The 25313-nt window shown below is 44.2% G+C and overlaps 2 protein-coding genes across 2 annotated transcripts in view; one reads left to right on the forward strand and one right to left on the reverse strand.

Moving 5' to 3' along the window:
* Positions 1–6910, reverse strand: part of MSH3 (mutS homolog 3) — a gene marked incomplete at its 5' end in the record, with an annotated part of 111482 nt that extends 104572 nt beyond the window's left edge. Inside the window, 4 exons of the mRNA XM_084278982.1 lie at positions 715–927; positions 3673–3896; positions 4905–5028; positions 6794–6910. Coding sequence (XP_084135108.1) covers positions 715–927; positions 3673–3896; positions 4905–5028; positions 6794–6910 — 678 coding nt within the window. The remainder of the gene's footprint in view (positions 1–714; positions 928–3672; positions 3897–4904; positions 5029–6793) is intronic.
* Positions 6911–7149: 239 nt separating this feature from the next.
* Positions 7150–24989, forward strand: DHFR (dihydrofolate reductase). The gene is made up of 6 exons (XM_084278257.1): positions 7150–7244; positions 7720–7769; positions 9731–9836; positions 10705–10831; positions 23263–23378; positions 24800–24989. Exons 1-6 carry the CDS (start codon positions 7159–7161, stop codon positions 24885–24887), a joined length of 573 nt encoding a protein of 190 aa, XP_084134383.1. The 5' UTR covers positions 7150–7158; the 3' UTR covers positions 24888–24989.
* The last annotated feature ends 324 nt before the right edge of the window (positions 24990–25313 follow it).

Genomic DNA, 25313 nt, shown 5'->3' on the forward strand with positions numbered 1-25313 from the left:
CAACTGCAAACACTGGGTTGTTTACCTGGATAGCATGTTTTTATTTCTGGACTGTATGTAGTGAGAGCAAACAGACGAATCAGACAGTACAAATTTGATGCAGCAAACTAATTCCCAGTAACTAAGTAAAGTTTCTCACTGGTCTAAAGTATAGAACTAGCACAGATCAAAGGTTAAACTGGTAGCAATGATTTTAGGGCAGGTAATGAAAAAAAAACCCATTGTAAGCCATTTCTGAAATATCAACAAACGTAATTTTAAAGTACTTTTTAGTTCCTACAGATCTGGCATGTATAGGTGCTGCATATGAACATGAATTCAAGATGTTTTCTGCCCTAAGATTATACTGTATATACATTTATCTGTTTTTACACTACTTTGTTCACTATCTTCCAAACCAAAACACTCCTTGTCGAGTGCTGGGTCAAATAGAAAATTCAACTCTGACAAGTAAATATGCTATGACCTCATCTTAAGTTCTCAATACGCAGGATAGCAAGCACTACCACTTAATTACAAAACAATAAATGCTGTTCTCCTAATGGGTAGTCTTAAATTTAAGCACGCAGAAATTTTTCACCTTGATTTCAAGTATTAAAAAAACACACACAGAATTTATATCCCCCCAAAAAAACCTTCCTCTGGAAGCAGCCACAGACCTAGTATGGCACTAACATAATGCAAGTATCTTTCCTTATCCATGGCAAAACTTACCTCTGCATCTTCACCAAAGAAGCGATATTTGTAGCCGCATTCGACACACAAAACAGCATCTTTATACTGTTTCTTCATTTCTATGAACTGAAGCTCCAGTGGAGTGTAAATGCTTTTGGTTCTTTTATTAAGACTTATATCTGAAGTATTTTGGGTAGTTTCACATGACTTCAGAGATGCAGAAAACTGACTAAGATCACAGTGTAACTCCTCCTGTAAATAAAAGATTAAAAAGTATAGTTAGAAATCATCAAATAAGTCAATTACCCCTGCAGACCTTGACCCACACTGACCACAGAGCTGAAGATAGTTTTGAAGTAAACAGCCCTAAGACCAGCAGCAAAACTACTGAAGTGGGATATACAGAATACATCTTACTGGAAATTAAAGGGAAATAAGAGTCATCAAAGTCTAAGACTTTGCATAAATTACTTGACTTGCCTTACAACAGTACTTAAGACATTTTAGCTGAAATCATATCTGGTTTGTATCATGAGCTCTCAAAATACGTATCAAGACACAGGCAGGCTGCAAAGACTGGGCAGTCTAAACTGGCCAGACAGAAAAGTGAATTACCACTCCAACTTACAGACAAGAAACTGCAGTGCAGAGATTAATGATGTTCCACAGTAAATCAAGAAATAAACCAATTTAATACAAATCCCAATTCACTGTCTCAAGCACCAAAATCACCTCTCTTCTCCAGCCTGCCCTTACTACATAAGCTCAGCAAAGCTTCCAAAATAATGTATTATTGAACACAACTAAATACAGTTTCTAAAACCCTTAGGGGTTAGGGCTTTGAGCCCACTCTCTCTGTGGTTTATCATCTACAATGACATTATGTAGTCTGGGCTGGCCAGGCAACTTCAGCTCTACAGGTCTCTTTTTGTTCTATATCACAGGAGATATAGAGGGCAGACTTCATTGTAGTCTGTGGCTTCCTGATGAGTGGGAGTGAAGGGGTAGGCACCGATCTCTCTTAGGTGACCAGTGACAGAATGGCATGAAGCTGTGACATGGGAGGTTTAGGCTGGATGTTAGTAAGATGTTCTTTACTGAGAGGGTGGTTGAGCACCGGAACCAGCTCCCCAGGGAAGTGGTCACAGCACCGAGCTGGACTGAGTTTGAGAAGCATCTGGACGAGGCCCTCAGTCCCACACTGTGACTCATCTGGCCCTGTGTGGCCCCTTCCAACTCACGATATTCTGTGGTTCTATGAATTTAGAATAAAGTGACTCACACAGAAGGATTGTAACTCCAAGCAAAAAAGCAAGACACAAACACCTAGGATAAGCCATTTCAAAGATGGCACCCCAGTCCTCCCCCACCTGACTGCCTAGCTAACACAGACCCAGGAGGAGTCTTACAGAGAAAGATGATAGCAATGCTTTGTCAGGTAGGTCATGAGTCCTCACTGAGTACACCAAGAACTGCTCTGTACTTTTACTTTGCATACATCTTGCTTGCACATGGTTAAAGCTGTCCTTCCACAATCTCTCAGACAATCTGTGATCAACTGGACCCAAGTGCTGTTTGGTGACAGGCATCTAGTTATGTGAATATGCAGTGGCAGTACTGCTACAAATAGTACACCAGTGTTAGTGCACTGGAAACCAACTTTGGAATTGGAAGGTGGAGAACGGCACCAGCTGATACATGAAGACTAACACACACATATCTGTTAAAAGTTAAAGAGAAATCTGAATTCTTCAGAAACAACCATCTTAGGCCCACAGCTTGGTGGAGGGCAAGGCGCTGGTCACCAAACATGCATTTCTACTGCAGTTACTGTAACACAAACATTTTTAACCAACAGCCTATGCCAGGGATATGGTACCTCTACTGTTACAGAAGAGAAAGTCACTAAAAGAAAAAATACTCCCCACACGTTTCATGTAAATGCATTTGTAAAATTCATATATTTTATAATTACAGCATCTAGCATCAGTTCTTAACGTCTGAAAGACATTCTAAAGTACAGATTAAACTAGCAGAGGCATCACTTGGTGTCAGCTGAGAGGGACTGTTTACATGGTGACATAGTGATAGGACAAGGGACAATGGCTTTAAACTGAAGGAGGGGAGACTTAGGTTAGATACAAGGAAAAATTTCTTGCCTGTGAGGGTGGTGAAGCCGAGGCCCAGGCTGCCCAGAGGAGCTGGGGCCGCCCCTGGATCCCTGTCAGGGTTCAAGGCCAGGTTGGATGGGCCTTTGGCCAGACAGGGCTAGTGGAGGGTGTCCCTGCCCATGGCAGAAGGTTGGAACTAGATGGGCTTTGAGGTCCCTTCCAACCCAAACCAGTCTGTGATTCTATGATTTGTACACTGGTCTGCAGGGCACTGCTGTACTACTTCATGACGGAACACAAAAATCGAAACAGGATTCTTGTGCCAAAACTTGCTTTTTTAAAACCACAAAAAGTAATTTCACAGAATCCCAAGGTTGGAAAAGACCTTTTAAGATCATCAAGTCCAACCAATCCCATCCTAAGCTAAACCATATCCCTAAGTACCTCATCTACCCATCTGTTAAACACATCCAGGGAAGGTGACTCAACCCCCTCCCTGGGCAGCCTGTTCCAGGCCCTGACAACTCTCTCAGTAAAAAATTTTTTTCTAATGTCCAATCTAAACCTGCCCTGGCCCAGCTTCATGCCACTGCCCCTTGTCCCATCTCCTGTCACCTGGCTGAAGAGACCATCACCCACCTCTCTACAAGCTCCCTTCAGGTAGTTGTAGGTGGTGATAAGGTCTCCCCTCAGCCCCCCCTTCTCCAAGCTAAACAGCCCCAGCTCCCTCAGCTGCTCCTCACAGGATCTGCCCTCCAGCCCCTTCACCAGCCTGGTTGCCCCTCTCTGCACTGGCTTGAGGACCTCAATGTCCTTCTTATGGTGAGGAGAGAACAAGTATTTACACAGCAATTTACAAAGCACTGGACCAAAACTGTATACATACCTTCTGAGCAACCTTTGGGACGGTGTCCCAAGACTGAAGAGGATTTTTCAGTTCTGAACTTCTCCCAATAATGCTTGGACATTTTTCCAAAACCAGAGATTCTTTCTCCTGAAAACTATCCCCTCGGACTCTGTTACACTGCTGGTCTGAATCACTGCAGAATTCTCTCAGTCTGTCTAGAGTTTGCAAACATATACGGGTTTTTTCACGCTTCGGGTGTTCTTCTTCAGTAAAAATAAACAACAAAAACATATTAGCAACTCATTTTCTAAACCAAAATACCCATTAGAATGTCATCAGTAAGCAGAGAACACAATCATTTTGCGCTCTCTCTCCCCCACATTCGTCCTCCTCTCCACTGCAGTGTTTCTACCAGCCCAACACAACTGTGCATATGTAACCATGGTTAACTTCCCTGGAAAATCAATATGCCTTACTTGTATGCTTCTTCATGCACAGGAAGAGAAGCACAATTATGTTCTGTAGTGATAACTGCAAAGCTCCAAAATTAGCCCAGAACACTGAAAATAAGTGATACTTTTTCAATACAGTTTTCAGGTAGACAGTGTTGCTAGCTGATGGTGTCTTAATGATACTTCAAACCATCACACTCACAAAACTCCATATAATTCCCTTTAAAAGAAATATAGAGGCTAATACTTTGAATGAAGTGTAATGAACTTTATATTCACTGATTTGTTTTCCTACTAGCATCACAAATTTGTTAAATTCTTGGTTCAAAGGCAGATGGAGCACAGACATTTTCAATGTAACTACAGGTCTGTTGTTTCACAGTTAAGAGCACTGCACTTGAACTATGTAGTTTGAGGTAGCCTTTAGGTATCTCACTCACAGGTCAGACTCTACAGATCTATCAGGTGTCAGTAATGCTTCAGCCAAAGTCTAAAAGACAGACTGTTAAACCAACAAAAAAAGGTCAGTTGCAGCATTTCTGCCTGGGCATCTGACTGAACCACCTGTTAAAGATGAGTTAACTGAAGGGAACTGGCAGAGTAACTCTGGAAGAAGGTTCAAATACCTAGCTTCTGAGCCACAGAAAGGTGCTTTAGCACCTTTAGCTAGTGTGCCTGTAACAGCTCTTCAGAAATGCATCTTACTCTCAAGAGACAGTTCCTAACCTATTCACCAAAAAAAAGTTTTACTTTGGACAGTGAAAAAACTATCTACTTATTTGGTAAAGATGCTTTACAGTTTGTTTACAATCAACTCACTTTTATCCTGAGCCTTCAATGGGTTACAGATGTCTTCTAGTGTAATTTGTCGTGTCTTGGTCTTCTTTTCACATGGTTCATTGCTTTCAGTTGATGTTCTCCTTTTTGTGCCAAATTCAGAAGCCTGAAACATAAGTTAAACAAAGTTTAGTTACTTCTTCTCTTTGCCTTTCTCTATGTAAGACAATAATGCATCCAAGGATGTGATAATGCAAAATGCAACATTAATGTACAATACAGGAAATCCTAATTTAACCTATCTATATTTTTCTGTTTATAAAATAGTTCAAGGCAAGAGGAAAGAGAAAGTAGTGTGCATTTTGTGAACAAGTTTGCTGTTGTGCTAGAAAAGAAACACCTGCAGCTACCACAGCTTCAAAAGGCAGCTTGGAGCTACTTCTATGGCAGAGAACAGTACCAGCACTTAACAGACTTTGCCATCATACCCCATGCTACCACCCTGTGTCTGAAGCAGATCTCTTCTGCAAATCCTCATTGCCACAGTTCAGAGCCCTCTTTGTGCCATACACTGGCTACTCACTTCCAAGGGGCACTACTTCCTATAGCCTACATGGCTGTGATGGAAGAGTATTTTCTCCACACCATCTTGGAAGGGTCAATCCAGACTTAAAATTGTAAACTATCCATAAACACCTAGCTAACCTCATCCTGGATTTGTACAGAATACAGTACTTTCAACTACTGCTCCTTACATGACTTCTGACACGCTCACTGTTAACACTTAGCAAACACAGAATTCATCACTTTATGTTGTTTCTTCAATGATGTACTCTGGCAAAATGCAGGAAGTATGACAAAATACAAGTAAGTAGTGTGTGACTGCAACAACATATAAATACACTACCACTTCACAAACACAAATCAGGTGCCTCTAGCAGCTTGCACCCACACTGCATGTGGCAATCTCAGATGGTTTAAGTGTGTGACTGGGGAAATTCAACCTCCTTAGAACTAAGCAGGAACTCCACCCTCAGCAACAAAGTCCTTAACCTCCACGTAACGTATCTATATACAGAGCCCACATGAGCAAAACAGAAGTTTCCTATCTATATACAGAGCCCACATGAGCAAAACAGAAGTTTCCTTTCCATGTCCACTATTATATACCACCAGACTAACACTAATCAGGTTGCAGTAAATCTACATGGACAGGAAGTGGTAATCACACCTTTCAAAATACACTTGGCGCAAAGGCAGCAGAAAAGGTTGACTTAAGGCACGGATGAAAAACAACCGTACTCCTCTCCACAGCCAGAAAGGGCTGAAAACATTAACTACTGAATTACTGGAATATAAAACTCAGAATTAAATCAAATTGCAGCATTTTTTTTTACCCCAACAGCGGCGTGGAGGAACTGCTGGGTCACTGCAGGCTCTCTTGGCCTTGCACTAAGAGGAGGTAACTGTGTGAGCTCCACGCTCTGGGCTGTAAATTCAACTCATTGCCTGCCAGGAGGGAGAATCTATGCTAGAAAGCCCAACAGTACTGCAAGTAACGGCCCTCTGACAGTAACCAGCAGATTGGCTCTGCCAAGCTCATCACACTGATGTCAAGCTTCAGTTCCTACAGAACTGGCATATCCTGCCTGATGCCCGGAGAACCACGTATCCCTGCCCTGTGCTACACAGCATGAAGATGCTACAGCAAGCACTGGCCACTGGAAGGGCCTATTTGTCGGCGAGGCAGCCGCAGGGCACCGCTCCGCGCAGCAGGGCCGTGCCCAGCCTCGGCCATCCTTTCTGACAGGACTCTCCGACACGGGGTAACCAGGCAGGCCCGAGGGCCCTCAGCTACCACCAAGAGGGTTCCCGCATGGCCTCTGCCCGCGCCCGTCAGGCATCCTGAGCCCCAACCGCCCCAGGCGCACCGTCTGCCGGGCGGCACCCTGCTCCCCGCCGCTCTCCGCCGCTCTGAAGAACCTGCTCAGCACCAGCTGCTGACCCCCGCTGCCGCCCCCACGGTCGCGCCGCCGCCCCCGCAGCATGGCGATGGCGGAGCCTCGGGCCGAGGCCGCGGGTACCGGCACCACCTTCCCGGCCGGATGCGACGGCGGGCGCGGGGCGGAGCGGCGGGAGGGGCGCCTGGGAGCGAGCTGAAACGCCGCCAACCGCCCGCCTCGGTCCGCCGCCGGCCGCAGCCCTCGGAGCCCGGCCGCTGTCACCACCCCCTCACGACGCCCCGCCCCACGCGCGCTCCGAAGTCGGCTGCGGCGGGAGACGGCGGTTTGGCGTTATGGTGCGGTCGCTCAACTCCATTGTGGCCGTGTGCCAGAACATGGGCATCGGGAAGGACGGCAGCCTGCCCTGGCCGCCGCTGAGGTACCGCGGGTCGGGCGGGGTTCTTCCCGCCAAGAGACGGGCGCGGGGGGGGGGGAAACACTACAACTACCAGCGTGCAGCGCGGCGCGCGCCCCTCCGGCGGGCGGTGAGGAGCCGCGCGCTGCCTGCTGGGAGCTGTAGTCGGGGAGGGCGATGCTCGGCAGCGCGGGAAAGCGCTTGAGGTGGCCGATGGCGGGACCACGGCCGGGGTTGTGACTGTTGAATACCGCGGCCGTGTCTGGCAGCCCCGAGAAGCTGGGGCAGGCCTGCTGTCAGGCTTCCGGCCGCAGGTTATCTCTGCTTGGAGGCAGGCCCGGGTCAAAGGTCTCGCTTCAGGCAAAGCAGTGGGCTGGGCCCCGTCCAGTCTCTCCTCACCGGGCGGCGGCATTCGCGTTACGTCTGGGTTTGTGCCACTTAAGAGAAATCTTGCTTAATCCTAAGCCACACCGTAACGCTGTTGCTGTTCTGTTGCCAGGAATGAGTACAAGTACTTCCAGAGAATGACTAGCACATCCCATGTGGAAGGTAACGTTGTGCTTGCTGCTGAGGTGTTGCTCTGCCTGCTCAGGTTTGCATGGTACAAGTTGCAGAGAAGATCTGGTAATTTTACTTTTTCCCTGGCTGTAAAGCCTGCGTTCTGCAAACAGCCTGACCTTCCCCAGCCTCCCATGCGTTTTACCCCTTCACGTTTTACCCATTTAGATACACAGTCAGCAGATTGTTTCAGTTAGATAAAGAGCCTGGTGGTGAATCAGAGGTTTCTGGGCTGCAGGTGATTCGTAAATAAAAAGAATTTCAAAATCCTGTTTCCCCAAACAGAGTAGAAAACATCACCTTAGTGTTTTCACCCACAACTGCAACCCTGAACAAATTAAAAATAGAAAGGTTTTTTTTAAAAAAAAAACTGATTAATTAGCAGATTTTTTTTTTAAATGCTGTGTTGGCTTATCTAAATTGTTTGTGTAGCTCAGCCTTGGCCATTTGTTCCACCCCACTGACCCTTGTGACAGTAAGTTTGCTTGATTTTCTGAGTGCTGAGCCATCCCAATATACCAGAAAACCCTAACTGATCTGATAATATGCAGCAACAATCCTGCAGCCATATGTGTCATGCTGCCATAAATCTTCACAGATGGATATCACCATTCACTCAGAAAAGTCCTCAGAGTCAATGATTTTTTGAAAGTGGGAAGAATACAATGGAGAAGCATCACCTGAGCTTGCTTTTAGTCTGCTTGCATACCTGCACTGGCTGCTGCTGTAAATTAGCTATTGGTCTAGACAGATCTTAGTTGTGACCCCTGTGGGCATCCCAGTGTGAATCTGTAGTAAGAAAATGCACGTATTTTTCAGACGTTGTGTGTTTTCTTCAGCAGTGGTGCCAGTGATCTGTGTTAACATACCTAAACTGACACTGCAGTATGTCTCTTGGGAGCTTTCTCCTGAAGCTTATCTGCAAGATAAAGGTCTTTTGATACTGCTAGTGAACAGCTGGAGCATCTGCTCTCTGGTGTGATCTAGTGGATCCAGCCTCAGATCAACAAGCAGGACAGACAGCTGTGAACAAATACTATTTTCTTTTCTCTAAAATCCTTCCTGCTGTGTAACACTGTAAAAAAACTTCCTGGTAACTTTTGTGAGTCTCAACCTCCGTGCTTATTTCTGTGACAGTTCCATTCACTCGTAAAGAGAAATCCTCTTTTTAGCAGGGCACGTGTAAGAGATAATCAGGTTATGAATGGATCTGGTCAGAAGTTACACTTGCTGATGATTCATGTGATTGAGCACCTGTTGCGCTTTTGCTTTGGATTTAATTTGGCTGGTTCTTCTCATAGAATCATAGAATCATAGAATGATCTGGGTTGGAAGGGACCCCAAGGATCATAGAGCTCCAACCCCCCTGCCACAGGCAGGGACACCAACCTCCAGGCCTGGATCTACACAAGGCTGCCCAGGGTTCTCCTAAAAGTTATCCTTTTACCCAGCTCTTGATTTTTTTTTCTTTTTTTTTTTAAATACCAATCAAAACTTATGATTATTCCTGACCATACAACCAGAATGGTGGAATATGGAAACACAAACTCTGTCATTGTGTGCTGCTTGAATTTTTTCACTCAGAGGACTCCTCTGGGGGTATGAGTTGGTCTCACACATGAAGCTTAATTTGGCTCTGCAACTGTAGCAGAGCCATTGTCCATGTAGTGCATGTACTGAGGACTGACATGACTTTTTTATTTTCTTTCAATTATAAGTTCAGAAGTATCTATGAGACTGCTTTGGTGCCAACTGCCTGCCAAGGCTTGGAGGCCACGAATGTGCTCTGCTGTGCATGTGACTAATTTGAGAATCAGGGCCTGAATTGTGCTTTTGTTAACTGCTGAGAGTTTGGAAGGGGAAGGGAAAGTCCAGCAGGTGTCACTGAACAACCAAAACGATTGGGACAGAGAAAAAGTACCGCTTAAATAAGTGTTTTCTCTCTTACCCAGGTAAACAGAATGCGTTGATAATGGGTAAAAAAACCTGGTTCTCCATTCCTGAGAAGAATCGTCCATTAAAAGACAGAATTAATATAGTGCTCAGCAGGGAGCTCAAGTATGTATTATGAACAGGCCTGTAAAACAAGTAACAAGTCTCTACCTAAAAACGTGTGTGTCAGTACACCCTGTGGTAATTCTCAATGTAACATTTTTGATACCTGATTACTAAGCATCTGTTACGGGCTCTGAGTGATATCACTACTTTACTCTTCATTTTTAAATTAATTTGTTTTGTAATTCACAAGATAATTGTCAAGACCTTGCAAAAGAAATACTAGTGCTAGCTCAACACACAAACTACCTGACAATTGTCAGTAGTCTTTTTGGCTCATGTATTCAACTGTTTCTCTGGTTCCTCGTTAGATTAGTGGCTCTTACTCAAATTTTTAAAGATTATTTTTATTAACATTTCAGGAAGGAGAACTGTGTTTTCTCAGAGCTCTCTTCTTAATGTGACCTCACACAGTCGTCCAAATACTCTTTAAAACAATGTCCACTTACAATGGTTTATTACTTCGGAGAATGTTGGTGGGTTTTGGGCTGAATATGAGGAGGGCAGTGGATAGAAGAGGCTTTTTGACTAGTTTTATTGAATGAAATATTAATGTCCTATAAATCAAGTAGAATGCTAGATTTAATTTTATAGATAGCTAAGCTTCTCAGTTACGCTTTTTTAAATTATGTAAAATTTCAGATTAGTCATTTATACTGCCTCTTAAGTCCAAGTTTTGAATAAACTGATTTATTAAACAATTGTGCAGTCATATGAGATTTCTAAAATAGTTTAGCAATAGTAGGTATTTTTTAAATGATTAATGTGAAACAGTAATTTGTGAATTCAGCAAAGCACATTATATGTATGGATTGTATTTATTGGTGTCTGGTCTTGCAATTATCTAGTAATAAAACTTTTCTTTTTCTAGGGAAACCCCAAAAGGAGCACATTACCTTTCCAAAAGCCTGGATGATGCTTTAGCTCTTTTGGATTCACCAGAGTTAAAAAGTAAAGTGGACATGATTTGGATCGTTGGAGGCACTTCAGTTTACAAGGTACCTTTAGAGCATGCCTAAATTACAAGGGCCATTTAGAGTAAGCCTAAATTTTCTTCAAGGGGATGAGGATGGCTCAAGTTCCCATTTCTTCCACTTCAGGAAGTGCCTTTTCTTCAAGTGACCCAGCAAACTCCTGTGATTCTAACAGTGGTCTGGCAGAGTGAAATATCAATTCACAAGTTCAAAATACCTGTCCATGTAACCAATTGTTGTTCTTGCTCATGGTCCAGTGTCACACAGACATTGTGCCTTTGCAGCTTTTCTTAGATACCTAAATCATTAGGTTTTCTTATCAAGACCCATGGTTTTAGGTTTATTTTACTGACATAGTAAACAGACTCTGCAGAGGGCGTGGGGAAAAATGAAGAAATGACCCAGCATTTTTATCCAGAGTGTGACACTTTATACAGGTTTAGAAATAAAAAAGGAGGGTTCAGGAAGAGTTGGCAGGTGATGGTGTCAGCAATAAAAGCAGATAATCGTGCCAAACAAAAGGAGAATTGACTTGCTTTGGGCAGCATCATGTGTCCCAGATGGGTTCCAAACACAGGGTAGCAAGCTAGAAGGGTGACAAAGGGTGGCCCATGAACTGAAGCAAATTCACACATGTTTCAGGAGGTTCCCAAAGAAGAGGGTCATTCAAGATGTTTGAACACCTGCTTTCTCTGAAATACTGCATCCTTCCCTCTGTGCCTCATGCTGCCCTGCCCAGATACCATGCTGAAACATGACCCCAGCTTATCCTCAGGCAGAGAGTTGTGCCAAGGTGGAGCATGTATCCATCTGCCTAAGTGTGGAAGAAGGGCAGTCTTTGGGACACGGGTGCCTGCCTGTCTCTCTGTCTCAAGTACAGATGGCTCCTGTGCCCTGCCCTTTGACAACTGAGGGCAAGCAAAGGTGCTAGTGCATGTGCTCCAGGGTGGCGTTTTGGGACTGGATGCTGCCCTCAGCAGCAGAGGGGCAAAGGATGGGATGGAAGAGAAGCAGAGGGGAAAGGGAAGGGAAGAAAGGGACTGCTGCTATTTACAACCTCTTTCTCATATACAACCTTTTCATAGGACTGCAGGGGAGAGAGGAGCAAGCCTGACAGTCTGAACATTTATAAGGATGCGGTTCAGTTGTCTATTGCTTGTGGCTGTCTTGCCCACTGCCTCTCAGTTCTCCAGGACACAGTTCTCTCCAGGGTGGCAGTAGTATTTGCATAAGATGCCTCAGCTCCTTTGAAGAACAGAGATAGGTGAGCTCTAAACAGCGTGGCCATCCAAGTCTCTGTGTAAGTTACATTCATGCTGTGTCCAGCAGCATACTCTGGGAAACTTCTGGCCTTCATCTCTGCAACAGGAAAAGGCAAAGCAGCTAGGACAGAGAGAGCTGAGTAGAGTACTGGTATTGGTTGTAGGAAGTGAGAGAAAAACAGCTTGAAAACAGCTCTCTAAGTCTACTCAGGGTTCAAAATGCTCATGCAGCCTTCATGTCCTAAAATCTGGCTTCATGCTGATGACTGCATCAGCTTCATAATCTCCTGATACAACCAGAAGGTAGTACTGTGCCTCCAGGGAAGATTTTATATTTCTTACAGCACAGGTTTAAAAGTTTAATTTATTTTGATCTCAGTGTGACACTGTACTGGATCTTCTGCACTGTTCTGGGTCTCCTGAGTTCCAGAACGAGTTGATGTCAGTTGGAGAAGGACCTGGGGGTGTTGGTCGACTGCAGGCTGAGTATGAGCCAGCAGTGTGCCCAGGTGGCCAAGAAGGCCAATGGCATCCTGGCTTGTATCAAAACCAGTGTGGCCAGTAGGTCTAGGGAGGTAATTGTGCCCCTGTACTCAGCATTGGTGAGGCCACACCTTGAGTACTGTGTCCAGTTCGGGGCTCCCCACCATAAGGACATTGAGGTCCTTGAGCAAGTGCAAAGAAGGGCAACCAGGCTGGTGAAGGGGCTGGAGGGCAAATCCTATGAACAGCTGGGGCTGTTGAGCTTGGAGAAGAGGAGGCTGAGGGGAGACCTTATCACCACCTACAACTACCTGAAGGGAGGTTGTAGAGAGGTGGGTGATGGTCTCTTCAGTCAGGGGACAGGAGATAGGACAAGGGGAAATGGCACAAAGCTGTGCCAGGACAGGTTCAGATCAGATGTTAGGAAAAAAATTGTCACTGAAAGTTGTCAGGGCCTGAAACAGGCTGCCCAGGGAGGGGGTTGAATCACTGACCCTGGATGTGTTTAACAGATGAGCAGATGAGGTACTTAAGGATATGGTTTAGCATAGGACAGGAACAGTTGGACTCAATGATGTTAAAGGTCTTTTCCAACGTAGTCATTCTGTGATTCTGTGATATGTTGTTATGGGTTATATGGGTGAGGAAGGAATGTAGCAGCCCAGTCAGTAGCCATAAGGTTACAGCACTCAGGAAGCCATTATGTGCCACGAGAGTCACTCTGATTTTGCTTGAGCATTTGATGTCCTGAGAGCAGTGTGCTGGCTCATGAGGCTTGCCGTGTGCTGGACAGCTTCTGGTGACTCACTCATTGCTTCTGGCCCTTGAATCCCTATTAGCTGTTAGAGCTTATCAGACCTGTTCCTGGTACAGGTTTTATGGCTTGGTTTCATCCCCAGGAAATTTAGTTCATGCATATGAAGGCTGCTTCCCAGTACAACTAAAGTGTTATGAGTGGGAACAAGTGGAAGAATCATTTTGAAAACACATTTCTGTTCCAAGTTAAGACATTAATGTAGATGCATTCTGTGTGGAGGTATTGTCTCTTAATTGAGAGGTTCAGATATTGGCTTTGACTGAAAAATAGTGCTACCTGGAGATCCTAAGGGAGTCAGCGTGATATAAATAATCTCAGGTGCTTTTAAATGGGTTTAAACTATGTGTTTTAAGCTGATTAAAAATAACATCCAGATTTTACTAGGAATAGGAACTGCAAGTCGAGCACATCCTCAAATACTAAACAAGGACTTTAAAAGCAAGCAAATGGAACCAGGTATAGATTTACTTAGGTGGATGGTTTGGTATTATGTGTTTTTGTAGAGTATTTAATAGAAGTCTTGCTTTGTAAAAATAACCAAGCACAAATTCCTGATAGTGAACCCACCAGTGTGGAGGGGGGGGAGGGGAGCAGAACATAAAACCAAACAAACATAGTGCCCAAAAAAACCTAGCAACAAAACTAAAATAAAAACAAAACACCAACAAGGAACATAATAGGAAAAAATATGACTCAGGTCCTCATAACCAAGGTCTCTTTAGTAATGCCAAAACAGGCTATATATCAAACAGATTTTCACCTTGATAAAACAGTTTTTCCTACACCATCTTGAACATTTAAAATTGTTTGTTCTTATTTATATGTTCCTACTACTCAGCTTGTTGCTTTCTCAATGCCACAGAAGCAAACAATGACACTCAAGGTCATGTTGCTGAAGTACAGAATTGTATTTGTGTATTAAATTTGGCAAAAAAAACTTGCAGTTTTGTAGCAGAACTAAAAGATCTTTTATAGGAAGTTTTGTTGGTTTAGCTGTTTAGTTAATGCCTAGGCTGGCCATAACAGAAAATAGATGCTGGTGATAAATAGTGTTTGGGGAAATTCTTAACAGAAAGGCTTGAGCTGGAAAATTAAATTTCCAGTAATCTCCAAGGGAAAATTTTATGTAATATTCATGCTCAGGTGTCTTCCTGTGTATTAGTATTTGACATACTGCATTTGGTAATCTACTCCCTTTCATTCTTCAAAATTACTGAATTATGAAGTTGCTATTCATACTTAGTGCAGCAAGTCTCTTGCAGATGATTAATCACCCTCTTAAACAGAGTTTCTTGACGAAGCATGTAAGTTTCACCAAGTTCTGAATGCCCTGGGTGGGTTGTGAATGCCACATTTGCTAAACTTCAGATCTTCTGCTGTACCTCAGAATCGCCTCTTTAAAAGAGAAAAGAATTAACAGTTTGAGCCACTAGTTTTTTAATCATGACTTTTTTCAAACCTGTGGAAACTTTGCTTGCTCATGCTAAAACACAATTTTTTAAGATAACCTTTTAGTATGTCTGAATTTCCCATTAACTGTACAAGGTATAGTAGTAATCCTTCTACCTTCCCTTGCATGTAAGACAAAATGGTTTTGAGCTGCATATCTATTGGAATAGCAACTAACATGTACGCTGTCGTGTTCTTGAAGCATGAGATATGATGAGGACTGAGACCCACTTAGAAGGGAGCTGCACAGACAGCTCATTTTTCCATGCTCACACACTCCACTCCTGCAGGCTGCAGTGCTGTTGCTCCCTTCAAACAGTGCTCTCAAAGTAGGTGCTGCAAGGAGCAGGGTCCTCTGAGCTACATGATGCTGTTGACATGGAGGGAGGATATCACACTGCAGGTCTGAAGCATTATTCTGCTCTGGGAGTAACCAGAGCAAGAAGCTGGGCACTGCAGTGGCTGCTCCATTAGCTCTGCTTTAGAGTGAACTGATTAGTGTGGCTTAATGCTGTTAACATTTTTGAAGGCCAGTGACATTACCTTGTGTGAAGTGGACACTGAAGATTGTCATAGTTACACTGTCTGTCTGTTATTTCCCTGTCCCACCAAGCTTGTGGTAATATTATTGATCATTCACACTTATGGTCCTGAGCAGTTGTTTCCAAGGAAGGTTGCTGGTAACTCCTCTACTTCACAACTGTTGCAGAATCCTTCTTAAGAGGAGAATTTTCCCATGTGAAAGGTTGGAATGGAAAGGCAATATTCCTGGACTCCCATGACATTATAGGTGTTTTTTGAGAATGGGTTTGCACACTCTTAATGCAATTAATCCCCTAATATCTCTTCTAAGCAAAAGTGGGAGGGTCACAGCATTGCAGCTGGCAGCACTGTCCTATAGATATTTATGCTTTATAAAAACAAATCTGTGACTATTGTAGTCGTGCCACCAGTGGACAATACTTCTTGCTTTTACCCAGTTATAAATAAAATTAGAGGAAACAGAATTACAACATTTGCAGTGGAACAGTGGATTAACTAAAAATTTATTTTTATAGTTTAAGAATCATCTTTACTTTAGCATCTTCATACTTTCACAGGCTTGAGAGGTACATACTTAGCTTTTCTTGTACATTTGGTCTTCAAAATAAACCCAGAGAATTTTTAGTGTGGAAAGGTGTCATATTGTTATTACTCCTCAGGAAGATTTTTTTGTGTGCTTGTTCTTGTGAACAAACATTGATTTGACATTCCTCTGGGAAAAAAATAGGACTAAAAACAGTTAATATGAGTCAGTTGCAGACACAATCATGCAGCTATGAAAGGTTCATAGAATCTTGAAGGTTGGAAAAGACCTCTAAGATCATCAGACCCCACTGTCTACTAAATCATGTCCCAAAGTGCCGTATCTACATGCTTGTTTAACACCTTCAGGGATGGTGACTCCACCACCTCTCTGGGAAGCCTGGTCCAATGCCTGACCACTCTTTCAGTGAAGAAGTTTTTCCTAGTATCTGATTTGATTGCTGCTTTTTTAAATTCTTTTTTAAAGCTGTTTGCAGAGATCATAGAGGAAAAGATTTAAAAGACCCTCCTTTTAAGACTTAATACATGGAAAAGTCCAGTGTCTAAAATGTATCTGTTTCTGTAAGGGCAGAATGGGCGGGCTTTTTGGTAACAGTCATGGAAGAATGTTGTTGCATTTGCTTTTGTCTGTGGCAGATGGTGGGAGCTACACAGTGTCTTGTCCCCCAGAGGGAGACGGGCTCATCAGCCTTAGTGGCTTTGGATGGAAGGCTGTGCTCTAACTTCCTAAGTTTGACCCTAACAGTGTGGGAAGGTTTTTTGGTTTGGCCCTGGCTGGAGGCCAGACGCCCACCAAAGTTGCTCTATCATTCCCTTTTTCAGCTGGACAGGGGAGAAAATAGCTATTGAGAGGCTCAGGAGTCGAGATAAGGACAGGGAGAGATCATTCTGCAATCAGTGTCACGGGCCAAACGGACTCAACACAGAATAAAGGAGAGAAAACCCTCTAATTTCTGACACTGCCCTGCACACCCAGTGCCACAAGAGTCGGGTAATGAGAAGTGAGACCAGCTCCTAAAGCACCTTCCCCCCACCCCACCCTTCTTAGACTGATCTTTAGTCAGGATTTCGTTCCCTTCTTCCCCCACATTGTGGCACAGGGAGGGGGCAGGGACTGTGGGAATGGGGGTTTTGGTCAGTTCCTCACAAGTTGGTTTCTTTCTTGCCTGGGGAGGTTCCTCACCCCCTTCTCCTGCAGCACCGTGGGGTCCCATCCACAGCAGACAGTCCTCCACCAACTTCTCTAGTATGAGTCCTTTCCCACGGGGCTTCAGCTCTTCCCCAGCTGCCCCAGTGTGGGTCACTGCTATGGGTGCAGTCATCAATCACAGAATGACTCTCAGTCTCTCAGCCCCAGACCGCTCCAGCCTGGTCCTCCACAGGGTCACAGGCCTTCCCCACCTCAACCATGCACCCCCAGCAAACCTGCTCTGGCATCGGTCTCCTTCTCTCCCTTGCTCACCCCTGTGTCTCTGTCTCGCTCCACGGGCTGCAAGTGCTGGCAGAGTGTTGCTCCAGTGTGGGTCACACCATCTCCTGTATGTCTCCACCTGCTCCAGCGTGGGGCCTCTCCACAGGCTGCAGGTGGGGTCTCAGCCTTTTCCATGGGCTGTGGGGGACACCTGCTCCACCATGGCCTTCTCCACTGCTTGCAGAAGCCACCCTGCAGCCCCCTCCCCTTCTCCACCAGAACCCTCCATGCAAATCTATAACAGAAGGAGGGATTTTAAAGGTACTGTAACAAAGGTTGCTTTGGCTGTTTTACTCATTTCGTGTGGTCAGTAGAAGATGAGAAAGCAGAATCAGTGTTCATCCTAAAACCTGTGAATCTTTAAATTACTAGCAATAATTGGTCCCTTCTACAGCAGTTGGTTGCTAAACCAACTAGTTTACAGTGTTTTGGTATTTGTATCTATGAAAGATTAGTTTTCTGTGTCATACTTCTGAAACTACTTGTAATACGCAGCTGTTCTTCATTGCAGAGCTTCAGGGCTGTTTTGACTTGTGTTGTACAGAGAGAAACTAATCCAAGGCATGTGCAGACCTAGTCTAATCTTGTATGGCTGTCAGTAGGCTGTCTTGTATGGCTTTAGCAGCTGTAAATTATGGGGAAGATGATGCTTAGGTCATCTCCTTTTTCCTTTGTCCTTCGGAGACAGGCCCACAAAGGATTTCTTGAAAGAGAACAAAAAGAAAAGTGTAAACTAAAACCTTTTCACAGGGTTATGAAGATACATGTGAGTAATAAAGGACTCTTGAGTATGTACAGGGCTGACACACCTGGGACAACAGGAGGGATCCTGACCCCTCAGCTCTCCTGTTGTCCCTGCCGTGTGGAAAGTCATCTCTGCTTGAGGAGTGGTTTTGGTTTTATGAGAGATCAGCAGCCACAGTTTTAACAGGCTGTGCTTTAATGTGAACCAGAAATCAACAGTGATTTTCCCTGTTGCATCAGACTTGTCATCTTAAAAGGTTCAGCAGCTACTACACAAGCCTGTGTGGAAAGCAAATGCATTCACAGCTCCCAAGGAAAACCAGTGCAGGTGCAAGTGCAGTCCAAGGATAGCTGAATGGATTATGAGAGAAAAACACAGTAAATGTAAATCATACCAAGAATGGCTTTGATACCCAGCATGACATGGGAGTGAGAGTGACATAATGAGCACAGAGTGAGGACACAGATTTTTCAGCTTTACAGAAGCATAAGCTCAGGGACACCACAAGTTTGTTTTCAAAATCTCTTCTTGCCCTGGTACAATCATTCCCAACAGGTTCTCTCTTACTATCTGACTTTTCCATCATGTACATTATCCTTACATTTAGAAAATGTACAGGAACAAAAAAGGCAGTATTGATGTCCCACTTACTGGAAATGCTTTCTCTCTTGAATGTTGTGCTAACGTTCCACAGAATTGCCTGATCACTAGAAGTAATATTGTTACTTCATATTCTGTTTAAATATTCAAGATAATTTACATCTATACCTTTGTATTATGAATATGTTATATTAAAACCAAGTCATATTCACCCTACTCTGTTCATTAGAGTAAATATGCTTAATGTGTATTTCCTTATTTTAATTCAGAGTATGTCAACATTCTATCAAATCAGCACTGTGCATCCTCTGACTTGCCTTCTGTACCAGAAAGGTGGTGAAACTGGTAGGATTGGGTTGGACAAGTATAGTGGTTTGGCCCTGTCTGGAGGTCAGATGCTGCCAAAGCCTCTCTATCAGCTGAACAGGGAAGAAAATAGATACTGAGAGGCTCAGGAGTTGAGATAAGGACAGGGAGAGATCATTCTGCAATCAGCATCATGGGCAAAACGGACTCAACGTGGAATAAAATTAATTTAATACCTAATCAAAACAGAGTAGGATAATGAGAAATAAAACCACATCTTAAAACACCTCTCTCAACCACTTCCTCCTTCCTGGGCTCAGCTCCACCCCCCATTTCTCTCCCTCCTCTGTCCCTGCTCCAGTCTTGGGTCTCACCCACGAGATACAGCCCTCCACCAACCTCTCTAATGGGAATCCTCCCCATGTGGGTTCAGTTCTTCATCAGTTGCCCCAGCGTGGCTTCCATGGGCTGCAGACCTCCAGGCCCAGGCTGTTCCAGCCTGGTCCCCCATGGGGTCACAAGTCCCCCCTGCAAACCTGCTCTAGAGTGGGCTCCTCTCTCCATGGGCTGGAAGTTCTGCCAGGACTTTGCTCCAGTTTGGGCTTCCTGCTGGGTCACAGCCTCCTTTGGGTGTCTCCACCTGGTCCACCGTGGGTTCCTCCATGGGCTGCACATGGGTGCTCCCTGTCACCATCCATGGGCTGGAGGGGGAGAACCTGCTCCACCATGGTCTTCTGCATGGGCTGCAGGGGAATCTCTGCTCTGGGACCTGGAGATCCTTCCCCTCTCTGCACTGACCTTGGTGTCTGCAAAGTTCCTTACGTCTCATTTCCTTCTCTGGCAGCAAAAAGCTGCCACTTGCAGGTTTTCTTTGCTTCTTAAATACATTACCCGAGAGGTACTACCCCTGTCACTTGATTGACTCAGCCTTGGTCAGCAGTGGGTCCATCCTTGAGCCGGGTGGTATTGGCTCTGTCAGACCTGGGGGAAGCTTCTAGCAGCTTTTTGCAGAAGCCACCCCAGCAGCCCTCCCTCACCCCACTACCCAAACCTTGCCACCCTAACTCAGAACAACAGGGCAAGAGTGTCACTGATGTCAACTTAATCCTTATGAAAGTGCAAAGAGTTGTGATAAAGCTCTTTCCCCATCCTGCTGGGTCCACAGCAGTATTACCTGCTGGAGAAGAGCTCTGTGGAGAAAGGACCTGGGGGTCCTGGTGGATGACAGGTTGGCCATGAGCCAGCAGTGTGCCCTGGTGGCTCAGAGAGCCAATGGGATCCTGGGGTGCATCAGGAGGAGTGTGGCCAGCAGGTCAAAGGAGGTGAGCCTGCCCCTCTACTCTGCCCTGGTCAGGCCCCACCTGGAGTTTTGTGTCCAGTTCTGGGCTCCCTGGTATAAAACAGACAAGGATCTCCTGGAGAAAGTCCAGAGAAGGGCTACGAAGATGCTTAAGGGCCTGGAGCATCTCCCCTATGAGGGAAGGCTAAGTTGGGACTCTTCAGCCTTGAGAAGAGAAGACTAAGGGGGGACCTAATTAAAGTCTATAATTATCTGAAGCAGGGGATGCAGGGGGAATCAGCCAGCCCCTTTTCAGTGGTCTGTGGAGACAGGACAAGGGGCAGTGGCCTCAAGTTGGAGCACAGGACGTTCTGCACCAACATGCGGAAGAACTTTTTCCCCAGTGAGGGTGACAGAGCCCTGGGACAGGCTGCCCAGGGAGGTGGTGGAGTCTCCATCTCTGGAGATATTCAAGACCTGTCTGGATGCCTCTCTGTGCAGTATGAGCTGGGGAGCTGCTTTGGCAGGGAGGTTGGACCCGATGATCTCTCGAGGTCCCTTCCCACCCCTACAATTCTGTGATTCTATGATTGTGCAGAGGTGGTGTCAGAGTCCAGTCCTCAGGTTCCTTTGGAGACTCCACGTGTGGCAGGTTTCATGTGTGATACAAAATGTACTTACCTGAAGTTTTTTTAAGTTACTGTCAGGGAACATGGAGGACAAGGGGTGCTCCCAAAGGGACAGGACGTGGGACCCATGGGCAGTAACCTGACTGTCATGATAGAGGCCTCACTAGCCAGGGCTCATCTTGATGAGGCAGTTCCATGGGGTGGGGTCAGGCCCCATGACTAACCAGAGCCAGACACAGCCCTGGGATGAGGCCCATGGGGACAGGCCAAAGGGGCCATCATTGTACGTGACCCAACTATATATTTTAAGTCCCAGTAACAAAGAAAATTACAGTTAACAGAGTAGAGCAACTGAAATATGAAGTTGACTGCTTTAGAAACATGCTTCTCCTTTCCCATTGCTCTAACATGCTCCCTGTCACGATGCTGGGCATGCCCAGCTGCTTGAGAAGGAGTATGTGGGCTGAAACCAGATCAAGTCTGTTGCTCTTCTAGAAGTTCTTTTTTGTTTGTAGTTGAGTTTTCATAGGCCACATACACACACAGACCCCCAGAGCTGGTCTGGCTAACTCAGGAAGCATTTGTGCTTGTTTTATTAAACTGAGAACAAACACATACACAGCCAGTTGGCTCACTCAACTAATGAAACCATTCATCTAGAACAGAGGTCACCCTCCAGCCCCCTGTGTGCCGAGTTCAGTTTTCTTTGCAGAGTCTGTATCAGTCACTCCCTGCGCTCTTCTCTGACCTGCCTTGGTGGTACAGAGGTCTTGGCTGAAGCTGAATTCCCACAGAGCTGGATAGGAAGTTGGCTTATTCCTCTACTACAAATCAAAAATATCTGTTTACAGAACATGGTATTGCTGTTTCCAGGACATGGTATGTTTCTTATTTGTGAAGCAGATAATTCTCTCGTGTTTTACATGCATGTTTTTTTCTCTTGTCTCTCAACCTTATTTATAAAACGAAAAAATGTGGTATTTGTATACAAACTAGATGAACACCAGTTCAATGCCACTGGATGCTGGTGTGCTGTGACTTACTCCTTCCATTTGGAGCCATTCTGTAGTAATAGAGCCGCTTTTCTAGAAACTTTCTCAGTAGTGATACCAATTAATTCTGTTGGATTAAATTTGCTATTACTTGTTTCCTGTACTTGTCAGAGTAGTACCTAACAGCATGCTGCATGGTGAATCACCTTTAACAAAGAACATTGCTCATTGCCAATTTAAGGCAAAAGGAGAAACAGCTGTAAGCTTTTCAAAAATACATTGTTACCTGGTACCAATATAGCTTTTAATGAGTTATTTAGTTTAACACCAAGAAAGTCTGGAAGAGGTGACTTCTCAGTCTGATCTGGAGACAAAACTCTTTCTTAACTCCTGAGTTTGTGTGAGCTTGTTGGTGAGGAACAAACTCTTAATAACTTTTCTCATCCAAGGAGCTTGGAAACTTTCACTGTTGTTGTTACATAATTTACAATGCATATCATCAGTTTGTTATAATCCAGGGATCAGAATAATCTAGGGATAAAACTTTGAAGTTAAACTGATAGATGATTTGATCACTGGAATTGAATTATAATGTAGAGTAAAAATGTATTATAAATCCTTAGCAGTCATGTTAATTAAATATTGGAACAAATTATGTTGAGGTGTGCACTTCTCATGGAATCATAGAATGGTCTGGGTTGGAAGGGACCCCAAGGATCATAGAGTTCCAACCCCCCTGCCACAGGCAGGGACACCACTTTAAAACTTCCAGTTGTTCAAAGAGGTGTGGTTCAGAAATGGCTGATTGAGACTAGGCTGCTCCTTTCTTCTCACAGGACTACTCATAATTTCTTCTTCATTTCTGTCAGAGGCCCCAAGCTCTGAGAACAGGTGTTGCTGCCACTGGCAGGGAAGAACTGGCACAAGATGAAGTTATTCCTTTAGAAAGTGCTCTTGGGCAGAGTCCAGAGGAGGAATTTCAGAGTTCAATTTTCACTGCTTTGCTTAAATCACATAATATATAGAATAGTAATTGGGTTTCAGTTTTAGGTAATGTATCTGGCATGCAATGTACAAGTAGAGAATATGCTGAGACTCTTGGTTCACTTTGAATGCTGCCATGGTGATGGCTGGTGCAGGCAGAAGAAGAATTTGGAGAGTTGCTAAAGAAAGCTAGTGTTCCAAATAAGAACTTGTACTTGATGTTATCTCACAGGCTTTAAAAGCGGTATAAACCAAGACTATTAAAATTTTTAATAAACAATACTACCTCATACATGGTTGAGCTGTTTTAAAGGGAAGAACTCAGTTCTAATTTTTTCTACTCTTTTCAAAGGCAGCGATGGAGAAGCCGATTAATCATCGATTGTTTGTGACAAGAATTTTACAGGAATTTGAAAGTGACACATTTTTTCCAGAAATTGACTACAAAGACTACAAACTTCTCACAGAGTAAGTAGTCCATGCTAGTCTTGTGTCCAGGTGGAAGACTTAATAACCTATTTTGACTGGGTAAGAGTCCTATTAAAGCCATACTTACTAAGCTCCACAACTCTTGGTACGTTGTTAGTGAATGGTATTTAGCCTCTTTGATAAATTGCCAAAGGCAAATTAAATGGATTTGAGCAGGGAGGGTTCAGCCCTTACAGATTTCTACAGTTATTCCTTTCTCTTGAGAAAACGGCTTCTTCCTAACAAACTTGTTAGGAACAAGTATTGGAACTGTAAGTTTCTGTCATTCCCTGTGGTTTCTTTTATGTGATCCTTATGATATTCCAGTCATACTTTTATGTCCTCTCCAATGAGATTACATCTGGCAGGCAGTGGGGAGGTGGGAAAATTTCAAATGCCTCAAAACCAGCAAGGAAAAGGACTCTTCCCCTTGCTGCTCTTGTTTTGGTTCCCAGACCAGCAGTAGAAGGAATAGAAAATATGGCAAGTGAAAGCTGTCTGCACAGGGCACAGGAATGGGTTAGCACTGAAGTGGGGGAGAATAGGTGGGGACAGGAAAGAAGGGTATGAGAGAGAAAATGTGGTGAGGAGGGAGGACAAGTCACATTTTCCAACTCAAACATGTTCTGAACTGTGTCATGCCATATCATTAGCCTGCTTTAATACCCTGATGTCTGACCCAAAGTTCCTCTCTCTACCTTTTGGCTGTTTCTCAGGTACTTTGGTTTTGGCCAGTGCACTGAAATCAGAGCTTGACCTTAAACCATGGATTTATAAAACAACAGTTAATTCCCTCACTGAAGTGGAAATCTGATAGAGCCAAACCTAGCAGATAAAATTTTAAATTTCTTTCTGCCCAAAAGTCAATATTCCTCATTTGAAACCCTTGCTCTGTCACAGGGAGCTGAAGAGATTTTTGAAAGTGTCTGTTAATAAAAACTGTTTTAGTATATCTGGAATACAGAGGAACACTTTGCACAGTGGCAGTCAGCTACTTTAAGAAGCTGTTTTAGACTCATTAGAAAACTCTACCTTAGCACTTCCTCTAAGCCATCTGAGGAAAAGCAAAGCAAAAAGAACCCCAGAAGTGTTACGTACCTCTTCTACCTTTGCAGACATTTTAAATAATGTGTTGGAGGCTTTAATAAAAATGTTGGGGGGTTTTGATTAAGCCCTAAAGGTGGAGGTTTTTTGCATCAGTGTGCTTTCTTGATTTAAAAAGATGTGTGTACGAGTTGCTGGTAGTAGTTAACACGATTCCTGAAAGCAATTTGTACTCATGATTCCTGTTGCAATGATGGTATTTTCACCCCTTTTTTCAAACAAGCCTCTTTTGTAATTGATTGGATGAATACAGGTGACGCATAATGATACTCTTATCTACTTAGTGGCTTTTACTTTTTCTTCTGCCCTCTCTGCAGGTACCCAGGTGTCCCTGCTGATATCCAGGAAGAGAATGGCATCCAGTACAAATTTGAAGTGTATGAAAAAGCTGTGGTGGCACAATAAACAAGGTTTTCTGTACTCCTGTGTAAGGCAGGCATTTTAAATCATAAAGTCTTAGTGAATGCAAATATGTATTAAATGATTGAGATAAAATCCTGCTGATGGGACAATACCTCAGCAGTGAATGATTCCAAAAACACACACCCCACACTCTCAATAAACACCCTGCAGTGGAAATACAAGGGTGGTCAACAGCATGAGAGATGCTGAGGAACAGCACAGCTAAGGTTGCATGAGACCTTGCGCTGATCTGCCAGTGGCAGCATCCCTAACAGTTCCTTGAATAGTGAAAGGCATTAGACTGCATCAGAACCTTTCTGTCCAAACAGGTTGTGAGTGTCTCCTGATTCTAAATATCCAATGCTGAGAAAGCATCAAAACCCCTGGGTTTGACTGGGATGGTATATACATTTATAACAATTTTTAAAG

Source organism: Gallinula chloropus (assembly GCF_964237585.1).
Source record: "Gallinula chloropus genome assembly, chromosome: Z".
NCBI classification, from domain to species: Eukaryota; Metazoa; Chordata; class Aves; order Gruiformes; family Rallidae; genus Gallinula; species Gallinula chloropus.